We start from the raw sequence: 24,366 nt of genomic DNA, 5'->3' as shown, positions 1-24,366 counted from the left end.
CCCGACGACATTTGCTGCATGTCTTCCCCCCTCTCCTTCCCCATTTCCTCTCAGCCTACTATAATAAGGGACACTAGAGCCCACAAAAGACCCCCTGGAGGGGTAAAAATTTTTTTTTTTTTATATATAGATCTGGAGTAATAACTTATTTTAAATGTCATATTTTCATTAGCCGTAAGCAGAAAAGTATCACAACTAAGAACTAAATGCTTAAACATAAGTCTGTCCATAATTAATTATGTGTTTCACTTGGTGAAATTGGTTCCTGAAAATAATGAATTAACTTTCTAATAATATTATTGTAATTCTAATTTCAACCTGCAGATATGAATTAGACTGTCCTATGACCTGGTACAGCATATCAAATTGGGACATTTAGGTTTGAGCTGCACACTGTCCCTTTTTAAACAAAGTTTATTATTGTTATTTCTTTAAATGGATCTGTATGCATAAAAATAAAAATAAAGACTGTTACAGAGTTGGATAGAAAGATTAGCTTCAAGATAGACTTTTCCTGTTTTCCCGTCTACTGCCAGGTTTTAGATAAGATAAGCAACTTTTTTTTGTACCTATTTCTTTCCTGTCTGTTTGATATTTTTCCATTCAAAAACTTTTAAAAGCAACACTTTTCCTCAGTATAAAACAATCACTTTCTCACAATAAAATGCCTAAATGTCATGTATTGTACTTTAGACTGGCTTAATAACTATATAAAAAAAACAGAATATTCAATTTGTGAAAAACGTAGTCTTCAAATATGTTGTGTGTTAAAGAGAAAGGTGTGCGTGAGAAAGAAGCAGTTCAGGAACAGGTGATTATCTCTTTAGGTACATAGACTGAACCACACACACACACACCACACACTTCTCACACACTGAAACTAGATAATAAGCTCATAATGCAGAGCAAACAGAAATACACTCTCACATTTGTTTTTCATCAAAGCTCCTGTTACTGTAGAATGGACTGAGATACCATCGCATGGATCAGTTCATGGTCAGATGGACATTTTGCAGAAATTAATTAATGCAGTTCTTCACACAGTGAGTATGGAATGTCGCTGCAGTGTTTAGGAATTCAGGAATTAGAGGAAATTAATCTTTGGTACTAGAAACCTTTTCACTTTAAATCAAAAGAACAGCTCTTGAACCAAGAAGTGGAAGAACATCTTTCCTCCTCACCTGACAGTAAGAGTCATGACCTGATTTTCCTTGGCTGCAAATGGATGCAAAGAATGATTGACTCTTGTATGCATTATCTTTGGATGGACACTTTCTTTTTCCCTTTTAGTAATTACAGAGGATGTGTGTTTTGTACTTATAGGAGGATTAATAAATATTAGATTTCAGCAGACCATCAAACTGGAACCTAAAGCTAAGTTAAGTCAACAGCTGCATGAGTCAAATTACAAAGCCGTTGGACCCAGTGTAGCACAGAGGAGACATTCTTTTTCTGCCAGAATAAAACTTGGCCTGGCATACATTTGCCTGTCCAACTAAATATTGATATTTATGACCATCTCATAAACAACTGGGTCTTGTACAGTTGGACTTGAAGATTTTCTACACAACCTTTGTCAACACAGAGAGACCATGAACGTGAAGTGCACCCAATCCTAAATGAGCAAAGGCTGTCATGGAGAAAGTGGACATCACAGATGATAATAGACAAGGTGAGTAAATGTTGATTTTGACCCTCTGTCAGACTGATTTGTGGAAAAACGCCAGTGGATAAGTGCCTGAGTTTGTGTCTATAGTTTTGTTTTGGTTTAAAGCTCCGCAGAGAAGAATGTAATTGCATCAAGTGGCAACAGATCATAACTTATCAAAACTACACAGACGTGGCCCTGCAACATCAACTAACAGAAATTATATTGAACTATTAAAATAACCCTAAAAGATATTGCTTGTGGCTTGAATAGCAAAAGAGAAAATATCAGAAGTAACTCGTGTATTATATTTCTTTACTAAGTTTTCGTTTGATTATTTTTTCCTACAAAATAACTCAAGATCAGTCAGATTGTATGGAAGGCAACTTTCCTTTTGTAATTTCTCAATTAGATGTAGGTATAGACTTAGACTAGGGCATTATGCTTCACTAAAGTACTCCTACAAATGTCTGAGCCTTCACAGAACAGATGTTCCTAATCTGAAATTAAATTATCAGCTGTTGTCTGATTCTTGGATGAAGTCCACATTTTTTAGATTGTTGCTCGAAAGATATAAAATCATGTAATTTTCCTTCAGAGCCTTTATGCGAATCTTTGTGTTTGTCTATCAGATAAAATGTCTATAGAATGCATTGACACTAATAGTTGCATTGTGAAAAAGTGTGGAAGAATTCCAGGACATGGATACACCTGCAAGGCACAGCATATAATTTGCATATTAACATCTAACATGCAATTATAAGCTTATGCCATAATTATTTTTCCTTCATCTTTCATTCTCAAAGCAAAAGTTTTGTGAATGTTAACCATCCAATACATACACTTTATCATCTGTATTACCATTAAGACAGTCACCTGGTACCCATTCTTTACTTACTTACATTTAATTTGGCATAAGCAGGAATATTAAACGCAAGTTCACAGGAAAACCTCTGCGATAGCATAAGTTGATGCATGCAAAAGATTTATATTTTTCTCAAAAGCAGTTATAATGCATGCACTTAAAAAAGAGCAAATATAGAAAGTTGTAAGCAAAATTAAACTCAGGCAGAACCTAAAATAAAATCCCAGAACCACAAAGACTAAACAACACTGATGCTGCAATGTTGAATTTATATAGCCAGCTGTCAAACAAATTATGAACAATGGACTTTCAAGATGTTACAGTTGCAACAGGGGAATGTGCAATATATTTAGCATATATGCCAATTTCAAGCTTGTCATATTGGACATTTCTATTAAACTATTTGCTTTAAGAGTGTTTTTCCTTTTAACTCTTAGACCTTAGAGGCTAAACAGATACCGAAAGCTACTTAAGTGTTCAATGGACAGGAGTGACACACTTTTTTTTATCTTGAAATAATTACCACATTCAATAAGTTTAAGCTTGCTCAAAAATCAAGTTATTCCTTTCCAAATATCATCAAAAGCCCATAAGTCATTGTCCATAAGTCTAAAAATTGTCCAATAAGTGCTAAACTCTTTGGACAATGAGTCCATCAAAGTGCTTCCTGCCACCAATACTTGTCACCTCAAAAATAATGTGCAACTTCCCCTGCAGAACAGAAGTGGCCCAATTAAAGGGCTGGGATTACATATCTAAAAATATAAGAATATAATCATGATGGTTAAGATATAAAATTATTCTAAAGGTAGGACCAGGTGTTGTAGCTTGTATGCATTTATAAGTGAGCAATTAATCTTAACTTCTATTTTATGGTCTTATGAGTTGATGTCTGAAGAACAACTCTGACAATATTCACCCTTGTTTGCCCACCGAGTATGACGAGTATGATGTAAGATGATCCTCTCTTAATGGGAGCGGAAATTAAAGTAGGAGTAAAGAGGGTAAGATGTGGAAAAGAGAGAAATGGCATGTGCAGATGAGGTAAAAAAATAAAAATAAAAAAAAGAGTTACACTGTATATATATAAAATATAATTTCTCTATAAATTTGACAGACAGTTTGGAACTGAGATGAAAAAGGAAAGCAAAGAAGTAGACCATGTGTCCATACACACTGACGCAGAAAGATATTCTGATGTAATTGTGGGTAGAAGGAGAGATCGGAAGGAGAGCAGAGACAGTCTCCCAGTAATTGGATCATCTTCTTAGTGATTTGGGATTTGAGTGACAGCTGGAGCGCATGCACAGACGAACACACTGCACTTCTTGTTAGTGGCGTTAGATTGGAAGCAGATGTTGACTCTGCTACTGTTAGCAGTTTTGTTGACTGCCTGACTGTTTTACTGGAGCTCTACCAGCTCACCCAGCTCACTGAAATACCTGCTGAGCTCCTGTAGATCTACCTGAGCCACAATTCATTCATTAAGAGTAGTTGTGTTCAGCGTCTTGTTTGAACCTATAAGAGGCTGCAATATCCAAAAGCAAAAAGGTTAAGATTAAAAATTCCCTTCCAAGTCATGTTTGGTTTGATAAAAGAAAGAGTTTCTGCAGTGTTGCATAAAGCCCAACACTTAATATTGGCTATGCTTTAGTTAGAAGTAAGAAATAAGGAGCAAAGTGGTTTGACAACCAATTTTACATTTTGCTCATTCTCATTTGCAAAGTATGTAGTTGACGCAGAAATATATATTAAACTGCCCCAATTGCTTAAAATGGTCAACACAATCTTGGATCCAATGACCCTCTATCTGTCTATGTGGGTGTACACTCAGTTTCAGTTTGATGTATAACTCATTTCTTTCTGCTTAGACAGGTTAACTAATCAGTCTGTCTTTCTGACCACCACCTTCATGCTGCCTGTACACAGCGTCACCTCCAGGCAACCAGTGGGAACCTAGAGCATTGCACTCCCTCACTAGCATTCATTCATTCAAACACAACCTTTCAAACCCCACAGCGGCATCGTTATGCACTTTCTACATTTAGAAAAATATCAAAAATCTGTCAGCTTTTTACTCCTTAGAGCAAAACATTTACAGCAGCATCATTTTGCAAAAATAAAAAAATAGATTTGTTAACTTTATTTATTGGTCCTTAGATCGAAAAATGAACATTTTAAAAATATGTAAAGTTTTTGGTAAAAAACAAAAACAGACAAAACAAAACGCAACAACCACTTGAGCTGCAATCGGCAGCTTCTGAAAGGATCCATACTTTTTAAGCTGCACAAGATTTTCTCCTTATGCAAAACGCGTTGGTAAATGATACTAAAATGGTTTTAGGATGTTCCCCGTTTTTCGACAGATTATTAGTACAAATCTCTCTCGGTCTGTCAGAAACGTCCATGCAACAGGCGATATTCTCCCACACAGACTCCGCTCTGCTCCCCACCTTCCCACTTCCCCCGGATCCGACAAATCCGCTGTCTCACCTGGGGACGCTGATGCCAGGACACGACGCACCGCGGACCGGCGGATGGGACAGGTAAGCCGGTTAGCACCGAGGTTCTTCACTTCCGACACAAAAACCAACTTGCTCACAACAACAAAACGGTTACCCGGGTCAGAGGCCGTAAGGTCGCGGTTCAGAATATCCCAAACTTTTGTCAGAGGAACCCTTGCCGTGTTGTGGGGAATGAGCGCTTGGACGTGAAAATGCGCTCGAGGTCTAACCTCTCATTTAGGAACCGATGGAATGAAGGAGTTGAGTTGAGTTGAGGTATTAGGATGCCAGGAGAAAATTAGGGGAGGGGGAGACCGCACCCCCTGCTAAAATCCGAATATCAGTGAGAGCTGAGGAGAGTTTGGAGCAGAGGTGAACCAGTACCCCAATCGTTTTGGATATTTAATCTTTCCTGTCCTCAAACAAAGTAATACATGTACACTATTCTACTTTCTTACATCTTATTAGATTTGTGGATTCTGGTTTAAGTTAATTTGTGACACAATATATAACATTTTTGTCATCTCAGGTCAGACACTGGACAGGTTCTGGTGCAGACTTTGTTTTGGAGGAGCATTATGGTTTTACAATCTGAAACTCGTCCAATGTAATAGCCCTAACATCAGTTGAGTCACGCATTCTTGTATCACTAAAACTCTTGACTAGAGCAACAAATGCAGCAGAATATTTACTTTTTGGAGGTAGGAGGTCGTTCTCTCGCTCCCCCACCCGCTTTGTCCTCAGCCCATTCAGTGTTTCTCCTGTGAAATACCAGAAGGTCTGAACTCCTAACTTATTGTACTGTTCTTTGACCTTTTGAAGAGGTGACTGTCACCTTGGTGACTGACCACACAAATAGCTACATCCACGCAGGTTTAAACAGGGTGAATGGGATCGCCCTCAAACATGGGCAAAATGTTGATTATGGCTCAGAAAGCAAACATGTAAAGCAGACTGCTCAGATTTACATCTGTCATTTGAACATTTGATTTTTTGTCTTTGTTTTCCTTCCCCCTCTCTGAAAGTCAGGTTGACACATATTGAACATGCAAATGTTTCCCTACTGAGTGCTGTCATCTGCTCAGCTCTTGCTCTGTTTCCTTTTCTGTGTTAACATTTTCAGAAAACTTTGTTCAATATTCCGAGTTACTGTTTTTGGTCACATAAATGCAAGAAAAACAAATTGTAGCACACTGGCTTTTTGTTTATATAAATATTTCATACTCTATTCTGTCAGCAATAAAAATATATATACATACTTCTTTCTATGTTAGTTTTTAAGATTGTCATGGTTTTGTCCTGAGGGACAGAAGTTGCATCTACAAATCAACAGTCATACAATTCAAACCTGTTTTATCAATCCTTCCTTAAAATCTGCCTTCCTTCTCTCCTGTTTTTGTGTTGACAGATTTCACTATGAGTAACATTCCAGAGTCCAGGCCTCTGGGACTTTACTTTGCTTCTTCCTCCTTATTACTTTGTTACAGTGGAGAGAAAACACAGTAAATGTGACAGCAGCTTAACAGAACAATTTGACCCTTAGTTACTGCTCAACTGATCTACTTGAAAATCAGTTTAGCAGAAAATCCACTAACTAAACAGAAAATCAACGAACAAATGGAAACCCTAACATCAATTTAAACTTTTTATTCTTATTAACACACCTGAGTTAATATGCAGAGCTATTGTAACTACAGATGGAGATAGTAGATGATAATGAAGAGTTTTTTTATTTAAGTTGGCTTAAGAAGAAGAGTGATTTACTGGTTTTGTAGATCTGAAAGAAGGATATAATTTGTGGTACTACTTAAGGAAGTGAAGCAAGACAGAGAAGTATGTGAGGGCAGACAAGAATGGTGGGGAGATGTGTGGTAGGTTTGGTAGATGGATAGGAGGTGGGGGTGGGTCACCTTTGTGTCAAGCTTTGTGTGTTAAATAGAACAAACAATGCTGAATCATGTGGAAATCTGAAGGAACATAGGACTAAGCTGAACATTTTAGTGTAACATTCAGTTTGTTTACGCACATTTTATTTGTTTGTTCACATTTTATTAATCCAAATTCATGCCAAGCGGACAAAAAATACTTTTTAAAAAGCAATATATTTTGACTAGGTTCAACTAGGGTTTCAGACATTAAAGTACTTTTATTTGCTTTAAAATATTGGAAAGCAACATGTTTGCTATGCTGCTCCACCATGACGAATTAATATAAAAAAATGAAAGAGATAGATATACAAATAATACACACCGTGGCTGTATGTTACTGACGTCATTGTCATCCAATTAGGAGAATTGACCCAGGCTTTCAAGGCTGTCATCTTCTGGGTGGAGCGAGAGAGGCAAAACGGGAAGCTCATGCAGACCAGAGCGTCACCATCCTGCACGCCAAGGTTGCTCAGAAGTCTTATGGCAACGAGAAAAGGTCTGATAATGTGTCTCTGGTATTGAAAAAAGCTTTCTGCAATACAAAAGATAACAGAAATAAAAAATACAACAATGTGGCTAACTTGAAATAACCCCCCATTTTGTCATTGTACCTTTATCTAATGTGAAGTCACGACACATTAGAAGCTCTTTGAACCTGTTGGACATGTTCCTGCTTTAAAGTGCAGAAAAAATGGACTAAAAACTCTGCTAATATGCTTATTAATTTTAGAGTTTTAGAAAGAAACAGATATAAGAGCAAAAAAAGAACAAAATGTCTGACTCACAATAAGAAATAATAATAGACTAATAATAAATAATATTAATAAATATTATCTATAATAATAAATAATAGACTGTACAGTAAGGGCAGATTTACAACCTAAGAAAAAGTTCAGTACAGTTATTAAAATGTGCATAAAAGTGAACAAACTGCTTGTATATTTATATTGATGTACACTTCCACACCTCCATCAGGTTTTTCTGCCCTCCACCTTGTGTTTATATCAGCGGTCATGGATGGAGAGTCATGCAGGATCATTTGAAAGGTGACGTGACAAAAACATTTAAATTAAGATATCAAATCATCCTTTTCAATCTAAATTATTTCTTCTTCTGTCTGACTTCCTACCACCCCATTCAACATTCCCTATTTTTCTCTCACTACTTGTCCTGCAGCGGGAGGTTATGGGGACTCAGTCTATCGGATATGTGGTTACATGTGTCTGGACAGCTCCAGTCAGTCACAAGCAGATGCATTCAAACTGCTTTTTGATGAGCAACCAAACTCAAGGGTGAGAAAGCTATGTTTCCCTTGTTTTTCACAAATGTGGTGTTAGAATTCATGTTTGTTTCCAAATACCTTTTTTGGCACCAATACTATCTAACTTCAACCATCAAAATCATTTTCTTTTTTTGTTTTGTTGGCTCTAGTGGCCTTTATTTGGTATTGAAAAGGATTTTCAGATAATAAAGAATTTTGGTTAGCTTCAGAAAAGTTTATTTAGAAATTGAAGGGCATGCTCATGATTTTTGGGGCCATTTCAAACATTAGTTTGGGAGATACTGTGAGGATCTCCTCGATCCAGTCACCATGTTCTCAGGAGGTGCAGAGGCATTTTCATCCTGACCCTGGGGACAGTTGTCCAGATCTTTATTCCTCCAGAATCACAGAGGGATTCATGGGAGCTTGGTCTACACGTGTTTTGTGAATCTGGAGAAGGTTTACAACACAGTTCCCCGGGGGTCAACGGTCATGACCTCCTGTGTGTCCTGGAGCAATTTGCAGTAGAGTGCAAAATGGGCAAGTGTCTATTACCCCAACCCTTAAGTCACAGGTTGCTGGTTGGAGATTAGACTCCAACTCAAAGGGAGAAGGGAGAAGTGGTAAGGTGTAGAGCAGTGTTACACAACCCCGCTGTCTTGCATAGGTTTTTCCCCACACACCTAAATTAAATTAACAGGTGATTAAGAAGATTCAACAAAAGTTAATGGCATGCTGAGGAGGTATCAAAGTCATTTGAATCAGGTAAACCTTGATCAGCCCTAGCATTTGCTAGAGGGATCATAAAACCCTTCTGGGAATTGTTTGGGATCCTCCAGAATGAGCTGGAGACGGCATCTGGGTATCCAGATGGATGTGTGGGTAATTACAGCAGCATACTGATCCCTGAGAAAAAAACAAAGCTGTACTTCTGCTTTTGTTTTTCTGGTTTAGAGATAATTGAACGTTTTCTCTAAAAATAGTTTGAGACAGAAATATTCCAGTAAGTTCTAGTTTATGTTTCTGTTTTTTTCGTTTTGACACTGACTGTCATTGTTTCTGCAGCAGTTGTTTGCTTGTGCAAAGTCCCTCTTCATCTCCGACCAAGACAAGAGGAAGCATTTTTGCCTGCTGCTGCGACTTTTTTTAGGCAACAGACAGGAAGTGGGTTCCTTCCAAAGCAGGATGATCAAAGTGATCTCCAAACCTTCCCAGAAGAGACAGTCCATGAAGAATGCTGACTGTGAGTCACGCTTTTCAAACCAGGAAATCTACCTGTTTTTATTTACTTTACTTTTACAACATAGCAAAATAAATTTCTAACATTAGAATGATGTACAAATTGTACAATAAACAACAAAACATTAAGGTAGAAAGGAAGACAAGAAAATCAATATAGAGAGAAAAATTAGCTTGAATTAAAGTTATTGAATTTAGAATGTATTTTTCTGGATATACTCACTCTTAAACACCCACATCAGTGTAAAATTGCGAAACAAATAGGAGGCTAATTTGCTTAAAAGTTTGACCCTCTTCAGTAGTCAAATCAGGATCTTTTGGTGAACCAGTGTAGTTATAAGTGTACCTTTGGGGCAGTTAGCATTTTTTATGGGGCAGACCACACATTTAGTTTGGCATTACAGCACAATGTATGGCTTCATTTTGTGTTGCTTAACCAGTGAGCCAAATTTTACTGAAATGGTGAATGCACCAACACATACAAGTCTAAATTTTTTTATTGGAACAATAAAAAATATATTAAGATTCATAATATGCAGACTCTTTCAAGCATGACATGAACTTTAATTATTAAGCAGTATTTGACAGGTCTAACAGTGCACAATCATCATGATGGTCTGTTCATTGCAGCAGAAGATGGGAACGATGTATAAAATATCAAAATGTACACTTTTACTCATCACAGAAAGACCTGAGGTATGAATAAGTGTAGTGTGTCTTACAGTGTGCCTTTATGTATTTCCAGTGTGTATATCCTCCTGCTCCAAAGTGGCTTTGTTCAACCGTTTACGCTCACAGACGGTCAGCACTCGTTACCTCTCAGTGGACAGAGGAGCTTTCATAGCCAGTGCCAGACAGTGGACAGCCTTCACCATCACCATGGGTAAATGTATGCTAGTGTGTGTCACTGCTGGTGTACTACCTGTAAAGTATTTTCAAAGGTTTTTGTATTCAGACGTGATCATGCGTCTTGTATTCTGCCAAAATCTCAGTGGAGTCAGATAATTATCTAACTGAGAACTAAGTCGTGACTTCAACAAGGAGATATTTTATATTGAATATTGGATGTTCTAGTAGATATGTGCAATCCTTTAAAATTTCACATGATTAGGACATGCAAAAAATTCTCAAGTTCTCATTAATCAATCTCTCTAGAGTATCCAAGGTCAAATGCTATCTTCTGTTTAGCACCAGTTTGCTGTAAAACTGAGGACTGGAGACATTAATGTCCATGGAAGAAGGTTGACAAGCCAATGGATGTACTCCATAATGTACTCTAACAGTGTGTTACAGGTGCTCAGCATCTCAGATCCTCCACCATACCCAACATTGCGCTAGAGATGCTTTCCCACATCTTCAAACATGGAATGTTTGTTAGGAGTAATCCACATGTTTAAGTTTTTGACATCAAGACAGAATTTTATTTTTCTCAGAATTCCTCCAACGCAGCAAGACTTTATTTAATTATCATCAAATGGTTCCAAAGATTAATTCTTTGTAGCAGTTCTCTAAGTGAGATTTGAACATTGTTTTTCCACCAGTACCATGCCTGATGACAAGATAAACATGGGTCCTCATCATTTTTATGCTTTTTGTATGGTTTTTGTAAGGGTTGCCAATAAATGTGGAAGGTGAAATATGCATCCAATGGTTGAACAGAAACAAAATAAAAATAAAAAAACACAAAATAAAGATGGATATGGTAAAGTGCTAAAATATATATTCATCTCCACAAATATGTTGACTCATGAGGTCTAACAGCAAATATCTCTTTGATAGCATCAAACTTCTACTTTCAGTTATCAGACAGCTCACCTCATAATTCAGCCACCCTGCGTTAATAAAGATGCTGTATGTGTAAGCAGGTATTCATCAGCATTTTCCCCCTCACAAGTGCGCTGGAGCCCACCTAAAGGTCAGGGAGGTTATTTATGTAGCACGGTGCTTCGTGAGCGCAGACCTCCCACAGCCAAAACCTCAGCCTCAAGTGGTCATCCATCAGCGTGCCTCACACCATCTCCACATCACTCCTACTGTCTGTCTTCACAAAAAATACACTACTGTATGGAAATTAAATATATTTAATAAGAAAAGATTTATTCACATGGTGGAAACATTTCTATGAATAGTCACACAAAGTTCTTGTGTGTGTTTGTAGTGGATGACCAGCGTGCTGACCAGGGTGGGATTGTGCTGAGTGAAGGCTTCATCTGTTATGGTTCTGTGGTCCAGTTCATTTGCACTGAGTCAGGAGTTGCCCTGCCACCCATGGTAAGACACACACACACACACGCATTCAAGCACATGTGCAAATTTAGGGCATGGACCTCAGTTTTGCTGTCATGCTTTGTTTCCTAAGAGAGAACTGTCACTTTAAATACTGCAGTGCGACTAAGTTACATCAAAAGGTTTCTGAATTATTAAATTACCAAAATAGCTACATCAAAGATTTGTAGCTATCTTTGATTAATTTAAAATATTAAATTAATACCAATTCAATATTTTGGTATTAAATTACCAAAATAGCTACATCAAAAGATTTCAGAATTATTAAATTACCAAAATAGGATCAGTCATATAAGAGAAACTTAAACATATTTCAACAAGCACAGCATAGGAACTCTGAGGTTATGAAAATATTCATACTATGCAGAGTTTGGGATGAGACCTGCAGGAATAAAAGATTATTTAGACTAAACCAGAAAAAAGGGACATTTTGAAGTGACTTGAAGAAAACAGCAGAAGTAACCAAAATGTCAGGTGTGAGGTGGTTGTGTGCAGTGCAGTGGACATGAATAAGTTCATGTTTGGGATTATAGTTTTGTCATAAACACATTGTTGTTAAGGGTACAAAAACATGTACCCATGTCAGCTTCATGTTGTATTTAGAAACAACATGAATGTAGCATGTAATCTGAAACATGTTCAGTAAATTTTGGTCAGATTTTTTATTCTTTGAATACAAATATGCCAAGATGATCATATTTTTAATATCCTTATTTAGCTCAAATTTCCATCAAAAGGAACCAAGAGAAAATTTGTCTATTGAGAGTTTCCACCAAAATATTAACCCCAAAGTATTATAAGTAGCAATTATGATTAATCAGTAGTTTGGGGAAATTAAAGAGAATAATCTCACTCTGTTTTTGTCCTTGTTCTATAATTGCAGAGCATTTAAAATAGCTCCTATCCCTTCATCCTAACATAATATCAACTTTGACCCTTAGATAGTTATGTGAACATTTAGTCCCATCAAAGTTCTCCATTTTCTCCCATCATCCAATTTATTCCAGACTTAGATAAATGTCTGAGCAGAGTCCCTCATTTTTCGCTGAACAGACCTTTTCCTCACAGCCCTTGAGCTGCTGACACAACACACTCTGCTGTGGGTCTTGTGAAAGTTGGTTAAATTATACCCTCATGCTACACCTCTATATGTTATTGTAGTCGATTCCTATTACTGCACAGTTTGTTTAAAATTAGAAAGATTTTGCCTGCTAAGTTGTTAGCGTGACAAGATTGTTGGCTCTGATTCCTTTAGTGGTTTGCTCCCAGATGCTTAAGGTTGGATGTATGGACTATAAAGTTCAACCAGATCAGCAGACTTAAGTATTAAAACAACATTTTTTAAAATATTGTGAGCTGTGGAGTAAGAGAGGTTTTAATTGTAGGCTGTTAATATTTACGATCTGGACCTAAAACATGAAATTACCAAAGTTAATTGACTGAAATATTTTTATTGATTGACAAGCTTCTTTTTGAGATTGTTATTAGCTTCCTTAATAAATATTAATTGTTCATATTAATATGCATACATACATCAAAACTGGTCAAAATTATTAAATCAAGCAACGTTTTCACTACTCAACAACAACATCAACTACAGATGAGAAAGTACAGAGAGGGATGGATGAGACACACGGATGCTAGAATTACAGATGGGCTTATGTGGTTTAGTAATTTCCTGGACATACTGACCAATCAAAGTGCTTTTACATAAGAGCTACACTTACAAGCCACACTCATCACAATGCAGATCGATAGACTGCTTGCTCAGCAACACATTATCCTGGCGCCAACCTTGTAAATTTTCAATTGTGATGCAACTATTATTCTCAGGAAGCCACTCTGCAGAGCTGTGCAACGACTCTTTCTCTTTGCTCTTGCCATCTGCATGTTTGTCCTTTTGATATTCATTATTGGCAGGAAATTCAAAATGTTATACAAAAGGAAACATTTCTATACAGCCATCAATATTCCAAAACATTTACATTTTTAAACCTCATAAAACAGTCTGGTCCTTTTTGTGAGAAATTACTTGATAAAAAAATTGTTGTTTTTTTTTACTTTGAAAAGAGACGTTGTTTTGCTAGTGAGCATGTTTTTTAACTAAATGATAGCGTTATGTAGCCAACGTGAGTGAATGGCAGCATAAAAGGCAGCTTAACAGGCTGCCTTTGTGATTATGCTTTGATTTTACTTTGCCTCAACTACTAGGATAATATGGGATCTCTCAGCACCTCTCGGCTGTGCCTGTCAGAACTGTGACAAGAGCAAAACCACTGCACTGTCTGCTATGTCTAATCCATTTACAGCAGCCTGTCTGACCAGAACAGGGATATTGAGTTATTTCCATTAAGCCATGCTCAAGTCTGGGGTTTCTATAACTTAAATTGATTACGTTATTGTAAGATGTCCAGAATAAAATAAGTTAGTTTGCTTTCAGGTTGAATATTACTTTTTTTTTTGCCTCTCTGCCCAGCTGTGAACTGGTGAAAAGTTTACTGCATGTAAATGTTTGGATATAACTTTAATGCACCACTAAAAAGTTAAGTGAGGCGTTTTTAGTAAAATCTCAGCTTGTTCCTTTAGCTTACTAAACTCGTTTTCACAGGAATTAGATTTTTTTTTTTCTGCAGAAATGATCTTTGAGGGTCTGAAAACATTCCTGAGCTTTTCGATCCCTTCAGGTTATCCGGAAGGTCAACAAGCAGCACGCCATCTTAGACGTGGACGAACCCGTTTCTCAGCTACACAAGTGTGCCTTTCATTTCAGAGACAATCCCAACGCTTATCTGTGCCTATTGAATGATACCATCATACAGTACCAGGTAAAGCATCACCTCACTCTATTTTCCTTTCTTTCTATGCTCCGTCTACATTATCTTTAATTTTTTTCATTATCTCAATCTCTTTATGTCAACTTGTCTTCTGACATTTCCTCCACCTTTACTCTGATGAGGCTCCGTCCAGCATCAGGGACTCCAGCAGGGTGGTGCTAAACGATGGATCCTGCTGGACCATCATTGGTGTGGAAGTGGTTGAATTCACCTTTAATCAGGGTTTGACCTGCATTCAGACTCCAGTCAGTCCTTTTCCTGTTATTAATGGGTTAGAGGTGAGTTTGTCAAAGCATGACTTCTTTAAAAATATTTTGGAGTTCTTTTCCATAGATTTTCTTAAATCAGTTTCACCTTATCTAGTTGCATGTTGACACTACAGACATCTGCATTATTTAAATGGGTTAATCTGCAGTTTTATTTAACCTAATATAAAAGGGAACAAAATATCTCAGTTAAAAATATATTCTTCATAAATTCTGTATGTTTTTGAAGGTGAACGGTGGAGGACATGTTGCCATGCTGGAGATCCATGGAGAAAACTTCAGCCCTCACCTCAAGATGTTGTTTGGGAACAGAGAAGCTGAGACGATGTTCAAGTGAGTTCAATAAGGGGAAATCCAGATTATGATAGGAGGGAGGTAAACAGAAAAATACTGGGTAAACTTTAAAATGAGGCAAGTCAGTGAAGCTGTAAAGAGATATTATTAAAAGATCTATTTTACATGACCAGAGGTATAACGAAACTTTAATACAGTAAGCATCACATGGAGTAGCTCAGCTCAGCCTACAGGGAGACTCCTCCACTTAACTCTTCCGTGGGAGCTTTTAATTTACAGGATGGTTTTGAAGAAACTGGACAGCCATCCATTCTCTTACTGAATCTCACACAGGATGAAAGCAGTTCCTCTGACGCAAGAACTGGCCTCAGATCCCACACCTGAAGAGCTGGGGAATCATACTTTAGGGTCTCTGGTGGAAGACAGCTCACCACGAGTTTCTGCCAGAAATCCTCCCAGCAGCTCGGTCGTATCTAGGAAAGCCTTGTTTGAATAACTTGGCCTTCCACAAAGTGCTGTTTGTATGAAAAGCTGAAGCCAGACAGCAACATGACCTTTCATAACCACATAGCCCCAAAGTGTAATTTCGCTTTAAATGACAAATGACTATTTCTTTGGTTTTGTTTATTTTACACTACTCTTGTTTCTTCATTTTGTCTGAAGCAATTAGAAAAAAATTTTTAACTTACCAGGAGACAACTTTATGTAAATTATGGAAGGTTTTTAAATGGTTTTACTTTTTACTGATTTTTTACATACATTTAACCATAATGACAATACAAAGTCCTCCTGACTATATTTTATTTGTCATTTGAGCTGTAACACAACTTTAAATAGAAATATTATACACTATCTCAGTTATTACCTGACGTTTAGTGACCCTATCTACTACTTGTGGAAATATACAAGTAACATCAAGTTAAATGACAAATGTGAAGTTTATTCTCTTGCTTTTATTCTCATAAATCTTACTGCTGTGTTTCTGTACTTTTCTCTCTTTAGGTCTCCCAAATCTCTGCTCTGCGTTATTCCTGATGTTTCAGTTTATAGTGACAGCTGGCGCTGCTTTCGTCGCATTATCACTCTTCCTTTGTCGCTCATCAGAACTGACGGCCTCATTTACCGTACATCCTATAGCTTCACCTACACCCCGGAGCTCCACCTGTCTGCATCCTCCCGAGGGGCAACCGGAGGCAGAGAGGGAGGGGCAGATGGAGGCCAGGAGGATGGAGAGGACATCCTGTTAGAGACAATTCATCAAGAATTCACCAGAACTAATTTTCACCTCTTCATGCAGAGTTAACCGTCTTGTTTACAGTCCTCAGCTGAATTTAATATTATGAAACAAAGAAATAAGGTCTGCAGTCTGGTCCAATTACATAAAATCACTCATTGTAGTCTTTTGTAGACTTCTTTGTTCTTGCAGGAATACATTTCACACAGGGGTCTCCAATGAAGGGTTTAAAGAAATAGTAATTATTTGTTAAGATGGCTCTTTCAGAGGGTTTGTTCATGATGCAATTTTCAAATCCAAAGGAAATATTTGGATTCAACCTTTGCCATGCAGCAGGAAGTTCGTCTGTATTGAAGATAGAGAGAAAACACTGATTTTCTGTGGCTATCAGAAAGACACATCTCGGTATGTCTAATATAATATTATAATGTTTATTGAAGAAGGAAGTATGTCTTGCAACAAAAGACCTACTGACCGCTCTGTGAGAGGATGTTTTTTCTGAAGGGACAGACTGAGGCAGCCTGCGGAGAGAATAAACTGCTTCCTATTTGATCCATTTAGAAACAGCTTCCAACTTCAGTTTCTGTGTAATGAAGGAAGCAAGAGTGTAATCTGAGGGTGTACCTTTTTATGTTTGCATGCTAGTTTGTGACCCAGCTGTCATAATTTAAAGTCATGTAAGACAAACATGGTTCAGTTTTAAGCAACCAGGTTATCAATAATCACCATCATATACTGAGAAAGGGAGTTAGGAAACTAAACAAAAATCTGATCAAATCTCACAAATAATATGTGTATATAATTTATATGGTAAATATTTACATGGGTTGGGCAAAGTATGGGGTCTTTCTCGAGACCTCTGCCTCCAGAGGCCATAGGATGAGAGGCACGGTGTACAAAGTTGACAGGTTGCCAATCTGTCACAGGGACAGTGACGCACATTAAAGAAACATTTTAATACAGAAGTGCACCAAATAAACCTACTTAAAGGTTTTTAACCTTTAAGTAGGTTTTCACAAGGTACTTTTTATCGGACAGGACAACCTTATGAGAACATATTCTAATTTATTGAAAATGACTGCATTCTGAGGAAACCAGAGTACCCAGAGAGCAACTTTACACAGAACTGTCAGGAATTCAACACAGGGCCTTGTTGGTTCGAGGCAACAGTATTTACAACCAAAGATCAGCTGAAAATTAACTGATCAAACTGCCTCTAACAAAAGGCAGATGCAACATATTGCAATCGTTTGTTTTTTAGCTACAGTGGCATTTTGGTTCTTAGTGGAATTGGGTAAGGAGAATAGTTACACTTGGTGAGAACATTCAGACTCCACACAAAACGGCCCCTGAGAGATCTGAACTAGAGACCTTCTAGGTGTTGGCCAAGAGTGCTGACTGTGCTGCAACAGCGTTGACAGCCCGACTGACCCAAGTGTTACTTTGAGAGATTTGTGCCTCTGCAGAGGTTCTGTTATGAAAAACAACAGTGCCATGTCACCAATGCTGCTAATGTTATTACTGCCTCCTTCATTTATCCGGCACATATCTGATTAGACACATATATTTTGGCTCTGGACTGTTGGCTGAGTTCATAGTGACTCATTATTTAGTTGTGATCTGCTTAAATCAGTTTTGTGCTTATGAAAATTATAGCTGTTGTATTTTTAGGCTTCGATCTGACTAAACAGCGCAATAATTGGTGGAATAAGGTTTTGTTATCAACATATCTACAGTATGTCACAACTTTGCATATTTATGTAACTATTTGTATTATACATGCATCTAATATTATGCATTTAAGCTTTGGTCTCTAATAATCAGCTTCATCTTTAGCAGCACTTTATTCTCTTTGTGCTACCCATTTTACAGGAACCTAATATTTGTGCCGGCATCAACGTTGACCAGCCCAGAACTAAAACATGAGACAACACACTTGAATAATTACTTTAGATCACCAATGATTGTTCAAAAGCTGTATTTGCAAACTTTGTGAACAGAAAAGTCAAGCTGCTCAGGTATCCATGTTTTCATGAGTTTAAGGATTATTTCTGTGGCTTTGCGTCTGGAATTGCCTCAGATCTTCTGCTGTGCTGCACATTAAACAGAAATGTTGGAAGCAGAATAAAGCGAAGACAGATATCTTTTGGATCACATCCCGTTTGTTTCCACCGTTCCACAATATTAGCCCTCGGCAATGTTAGGTTCTCAGTCCTTTTTGTTAATCCAGTTAATCAAAGTGTCAGTTTGCAGCAAAACTTACTTTGCTCAGGCTTTCTAATTCCTTAGAAAGGTATTTTGATCAAGTCTGTGGTCAAGCGAGCAACTAAAAAGCCCTTTTGTTCCTTCCAGAAAAAGCATAAGAAGACCTCCCACTCAGCTCTCCACTTAATCCTTTTTTGCATATCCTGGATGCTAATTGTTTTTACTGTAACACGGTGTCTCAACAGTTGATATGTTGTCCAGCAATGTTCTTTCATCACGCAGATCAGTTGTTGCCAGACTGATTCCAATCACAAAATGCAAACCGTTTGATTTATTTTTAATAAAGCCTGACTTTTGTTTTCTGCCAACATAAATATCTAGTTTTACTTTCAGACTTTGAGTTTACTGAGTTTAGGTTTTTGTTTGTTTGTTTCTTATGAAGTGTAGTTTTGTGAACAACCAGTCTCTTACCAGCAACAAAACATTTGGTTAATCAGGGAGAGGTTTTATGAAGGAAGTTAAAATAAGAACAGAAACTTTTCAACAGGAGCCTCTACAATCTAAAATAAATGAAACTCAAAACTTTGTAAGTAGTTTGGGTGAATCTTTTAACGACTGTTTACACTTTGTTACATTTGCATGAGATTCTCCTAATTATCTTGTCATTCATTTCTCAACAAAACAGTGGGACGCATTTAATGCATTGTTCAGTCCCTGTTGTTCTGCAGTTCTGGCAATATTTATGAAAGCTCACATCAAGGCCGGCAGGGAAATTATGAATCATTACTGGGATATCAAAGAAGCTCATTTTTGGTCTAAATTGCAAAAATGTTTTTGGTAAAATGAAGGGTAGAAAAGAGGCTTTGTTGCATCTGGTATTACATGACACATTCTTGTTGGCTGTCTCAGCCCAATTTGATTTTGTCCAGATAAAAGGTTATGTACAGTACCTTGGCAATCTGTAAATTTTTTATAATATTTTCTGGTCTATCTAAAATATGTTTTCATGTCTGGAACAATATCCTGTTGCTCTTGGCAGTGCATCATTGTGACAATATGGGGCAGGACACATTTAATGTTGGCCTACGAAATTACTACAGATGCTAACAGCAACATACCACAAAAAGAGGAAAAAACAGAATAAATGTTCTATTACTCAACCAGGCAAGAAAGGGAGTAAAGGGACATTGACTTTCCTTTCATACCTCACATGTTGAAATTCTGAGAGGCACAGAAAGGCATGTGTCTTTCTTCCTGCTCACATTCTTCCTTCCTCTCCTCCTCTTCCTCATTATTAGCAAGACAAACACGTGTAAGAGAAAAGAGGAAGGAGACTGGTACAAACCCAAGACCATGGCGTCTCTGAACTGCTAATCTCTGTCATGTGGGAGAAACTTCAAACTAAAAGATTCACATGCCCAAAATAGTAAAGGCCCACACGATTTTTCCTTCATCCTGGTCAATGAGAAGTCGTATGAAAGAGGCCATTCTTAGCTTCCCATCTACTGTAACACACCCACATTCTTTATTTAAACTCCTTACATCCTTGTCTGTGTTACGTAAAGAAAAAAGCTTAATGAATTTACAACCTTTAGGTTTAGTGTAGCCTTGCTTAACCCCTTCATAATGGCTTGTTCTCGTAATAGCTTTGGAGAAAAATAAGCTAATGATTGACAGCTTATCTTAGTTTTATGTGATATTATGTTGCTTATCTCTACTGATCATTAGATGAGAGGTGAACAACACAAGATTGACACTTTGGTCAACACATTTCAGTCTGATTCAAATTGATCTTATCCATTTTAAGAAGCTATTGAGTGTTTGAGCACTGAATGAAAGGTTAAGTTAGTGAGCTTAGTTTCAGGTTTAAGATTCAAACCTATGGGATTACACAACGATTTGGAACCTTGATAGAAAAGACATGTGCACGTCTGTGTGAAAGGGTACAGGAGCTGTATTATAGAGGGACCCTCCAGTTTCAGCACTCATATCCTTCACAGTGTGGTCACGGGGCCCCAGTCCCTCAGGTTCCCTTTTGTTTATTACAGTGGAATAAAGGAGTCTACTGTCCAGCTGTCGTCTGAGGCCTGCTCTGCTAGGCCTCAGACGTCTACCTGCATATCAACACCTCAGCATCACTGTGATAGACATGCAGTAGGTTAAAAACAAGAAATCAGTCCAAAATACAGAGGCAATGTAATAAAGAAATACCAACGAGCAGACAAATTAAATTACATAATTATTTTAATTTAAAAAAATCTACCAAGGCACAAAAAGTGGCAAAACAGAAAAAGCTTTAATATTTCTCCATAGATTATTTTTAAGAGTAAAGCGATTCAGGTGAACAAGACACAGCAACAGACAAGTGTTGACATCAGATACTATTCAGTAGATAAACTTGACATCATAAAAGTGCAGCAATGTTTCCTCAGAAGGTGGATCTCATCAGTGCTCTTGTTGCTCGCAGCTGTTCAGCTCTTGGTACTGACAGGATCTGTCTGTATGAGGAATCCTCCTGGCAGAAGATTCACAGAAACATGAGCAGAATGATAATTGTTTCAAGCAAATGGAGCATGGGAAACATGGAAGGAATGCTAATGACAGTTAATAGAGATTATACCAGGTGAGAGTGTGACATGCTTTGAGACAAAGTAGGATTCAGGGAAGATGGTGGGGTTGAGTAGAATATGCACAGAGTAAGTAGCTAATAAATCTAACTATTTAGAGAGATTATGCAGGGACAAATTTATGTGAGCTGAAACAACTCAAACTAAAACATGGTGGAGCAGCTGAAAGAAAGACAACTAAATACATTTACACCTTTTAACTTTCCAAGGAGACACTTGTTTGCCAAAACTCAGTGCACAATAACTGTTGAGGACTCAAATGTCACACTCTGCAAACTCCAAAAGATTGTGTGAGTAACTTGTGTCATGTTACTCAAGTTACTCACACAAATATAGATTTAAGATCTATTAAATCTTAAATTTGTTTAAGATTGAATAGATTCAGACCTGTAAAAAAATGTTGTGACTACAGAAGGTCATCACCAGGAACTGACAGATATAGACCAACAAGAAAGCAAATGTTGAAATGAATGCTTTTATTTTTAGATTCAGGTTCCAAAACAGAGGAAGATTGGAATGAAGAACTGAATAAACTGAATAAAGTTGTGAAAGCACTCAGTCTAGGAAAAAGGAGAACAAGACTTTACTCACATGTGCAGCAGTAATACTACACAACTGTTTCACTGTAAATCTTCCTAGATATTGTTGTAAATCATCTTTAGTTGCTGTAGTGCTGAATCAGCTACTGTTGAGTCTGTGACCCTGAATGACCACAGAACGCTAAGTCAAACTTATGGCCAATAAGTTTATGATTCTAGTTTGATGTAAAATCATTCCGCTGAAAAGATGTGACTTGTTATTTCTAGGGCCTAATTCCAAACGACAGCTGCAGATTATTACAATTTTAAACATACATTTTTAGTTCCTCCAGCTTTGACAAAGGTCACGATCTAAAACATGCAAATAGGTCAAATGGCAACGGAAAAGAAAGACATGATGGATGATTATATGAAGGCAATGCTTCAACTCCTGCATGCTATTTGTGCTTTTTAGTAACATTGTAACTCATATGGATTATGCAAAATAAAAGAAGTTTTTATGACAGTTTCACCTCATCAGAGTCACTCAACATACAAACTACTAATACAGATGGACCTTCATTCTCTGCTCTGCCACTTAACAGAATATGTTTGCAGAGTATAAAGTTGGTTGTTGTTTCTGATTCTCTTGCTCTGCTGTGTGTGTGTTTGTTGAAAGGCTGAACCAAAGGATATTACCCACAGGATATTTCATGTTATTCAGAATTTCTCCATTTCTCTTTACCTAACTTCCTTTTAAAGTTTAAAATGTACCCCTAATGCAATATTATACAATTTCAGGTAGAGATGTAGTTTTGATTACAAGATTAGACAAATAACAGCCCAGACGAGTTTTAAGGAATTAGATCAAATTCTCCTGACTCAGTGTGTGTTTGTGTTAGAGCATAATCCCCTGCTAATCCAGGACCTTTACACATGCTGTGTGTCTGTGTTTTGTGCAACTGGTTGACTGTGCACAGAGGAAGTTGCCCTGTATTTCCAGACAGACTAGGGTCATATGTAGAGCGAGACTACAAGCTCAAAGAATTTACGAGCCTCCGCAGACACGAAGCACCTTGTATTGTGGTGTGAAAAGTATTTTACGAGCGGCCAGTAAATTTTGCTCCTCATCAGTCAGACATGTCTCAAACAACATATGTTTTGATGATTTTTGGGATGTGTTACCAAAACCTACAGCTTAGCAAGTAGGCTGGATCTCTGAATTAATGCTGATTGAGCGAAAGGAACAGGCAGGAACAGCCACTCGGACCATACAGACCATTCAAAGCAAGTTATTGTGTACAAATATAATCAAGTTAAATCCCTATAATTTATTTTCTTTGAATTCTTTAAATTAAATCCATGTGTTCTCCTTTAAAACCCAGCATGATCATTTGTTTAAGTTGAAATATTCAGGTTCTCACAGTTTTATGTCTTTACCACACAGGTGAAATGTTTCCTCTGAAATGACATCTGGGACCCAGATGTTTCAGAGAGTCGTATTTTAATCGTACTGATTATAAATGTGGGCTGACTAACAAAACTGATATCGCCATACTGGCATGGAAAATATATTTAAATTCAAAACTTTTGTTTTAATTTAAGTCACATTTTGTTTTGAACTTTTGTTTATTAATTACAGGCATAGAAGGAAAAAAAACCTTTACATCAATGTTTGTTTTGCCAAATATGAACATTTTAGTTAGTTTTAGTTTCATTTCTTACTATAAATTCTAAACATCTCAATCTTAAACGATAAGTCATTATCTTATCGTTTAAGATAATGACTGTAAACTGTTTTAATATACTTACCAGTGTGAAGGATGTGTGTGTGTGTTTTACCCGCTCTTGACCTTTAGTGGACCTTACTGACCTTGACATCCTCCTGTTAGCCTTTGAACTAAATTCAACAGGACTTCAGGGAGAACACACATAATGACAGAAACACACACCCTGCTCACACAACCATGCTGTTTGCACATTTTTAATATATCTACAATTTGAAAAATTAATTATAATATCCAAGTTTTACAACAGTAAAACTAACTAAGCCACTGCTTAGGACTCCTAATCATCCGGGGCATCCCATAAATGCTTGAATTTTTCACACAAATTATAGATTTTTGTTGTGTTGTTGAGATTAAGAAATTAAATTTTATTTGATAGCCTCAGCATAAATATACTGAATGATTGTTTGATCTAAGACTCAAATGTCTCTTCAGCTCAGTTTGTTCACAACTATTTTCTAGAAGTAAAAGATTATCAGTGATTACTTTTAGCAATTAAACTTGGCTTTCTCCCAGATCCTACCAGATCTGTTTTGAAAAGCAGCTAGTGGTGGTGACGTTCTTCACAGGTAAAAGGCACCAAATCAGATTTTGCTGAAGGCCTCATACAATCTTGGGCCAGCCCTGAGCTCTGTTGACACTGAAAGTGAATCTGTTTCCTGAGAGGAAGCATTTACCCACAGGAAGGTTGAGGACAGACACGTGGACGCAGTCGCATGTAGAGTCACAGACAGTAGTAGAATGCATCCTTTCTCTCCGTGTTTTTCTCGGTGTGTCCTCCGTTTATATGAAGCAGTGCACCAGTTATTTTGGGTCGTAACTTGATTTTGTCTCATAAAAAATCAGGTTGTTCATCCTGTAAATTACAAC

General features: G+C 37.3%; 2 protein-coding genes across 11 annotated transcripts in view; one reads left to right on the top strand and one right to left on the bottom strand.

The window, feature by feature from the left end:
* Nucleotides 1-5,096, bottom strand: part of matn4 (matrilin 4) — a 28,476-nt gene extending 23,380 nt beyond the window's left edge. For all 5 annotated transcript variants that reach the window (XM_023325613.1, XM_023325615.1, XM_023325614.1 and 2 more), the window contains exon 1: nt 5,007-5,096. The gene's annotated coding sequence lies outside the window, so the exon portion shown is untranslated. The remainder of the gene's footprint in view (nt 1-5,006) is intronic.
* Nucleotides 973-19,099, top strand: rbpjl (recombination signal binding protein for immunoglobulin kappa J region like). 6 transcript variants are annotated; one of them, XM_023325620.1, is made up of 13 exons: nt 973-1,043; nt 1,586-1,672; nt 4,912-5,059; nt 7,307-7,441; nt 7,921-7,991; nt 8,122-8,237; nt 9,272-9,449; nt 10,191-10,328; nt 11,604-11,716; nt 14,416-14,556; nt 14,688-14,843; nt 15,061-15,164; nt 16,128-19,099. In XM_023325620.1, the coding sequence occupies exons 2-13, from the start codon at nt 1,636-1,638 to the stop codon at nt 16,426-16,428; spliced, it is 1,638 nt and encodes a 545-aa protein (XP_023181388.1). In that variant the 5' UTR covers nt 973-1,043; nt 1,586-1,635; the 3' UTR covers nt 16,429-19,099. The 6 variants fall into 6 exon arrangements, with proteins under 6 accessions (XP_023181388.1, XP_023181387.1, XP_023181389.1 ...); XM_023325619.1 differs by having other exon boundaries at nt 973-1,187; XM_023325621.1 differs by having other exon boundaries at nt 973-1,672; nt 4,948-5,059.
* Nucleotides 19,100-24,366: the final 5,267 nt, after the last annotated feature.

Source organism: Xiphophorus maculatus, chromosome 20 (assembly GCF_002775205.1).
Source record: "Xiphophorus maculatus strain JP 163 A chromosome 20, X_maculatus-5.0-male, whole genome shotgun sequence".
NCBI classification, from domain to species: Eukaryota; Metazoa; Chordata; class Actinopteri; order Cyprinodontiformes; family Poeciliidae; genus Xiphophorus; species Xiphophorus maculatus.
This window is presented reverse-complemented; position numbering and strand designations above follow the sequence as displayed.

Coding starts and splice junctions, on each gene's coding strand:
- rbpjl (XM_023325620.1), top strand. CDS start 1,636: ATGGAGAAAGTGGACATCACAGATGATAATAGACAAG. Junction 1,673..4,911: donor CACAGATGATAATAGACAAG/GTGAGTAAATGT, acceptor TCGGTCTGTCAG/AAACGTCCATGCAACAGGCG. Junction 5,060..7,306: donor CGGACCGGCGGATGGGACAG/GTAAGCCGGTTA, acceptor TCATCCAATTAG/GAGAATTGACCCAGGCTTTC.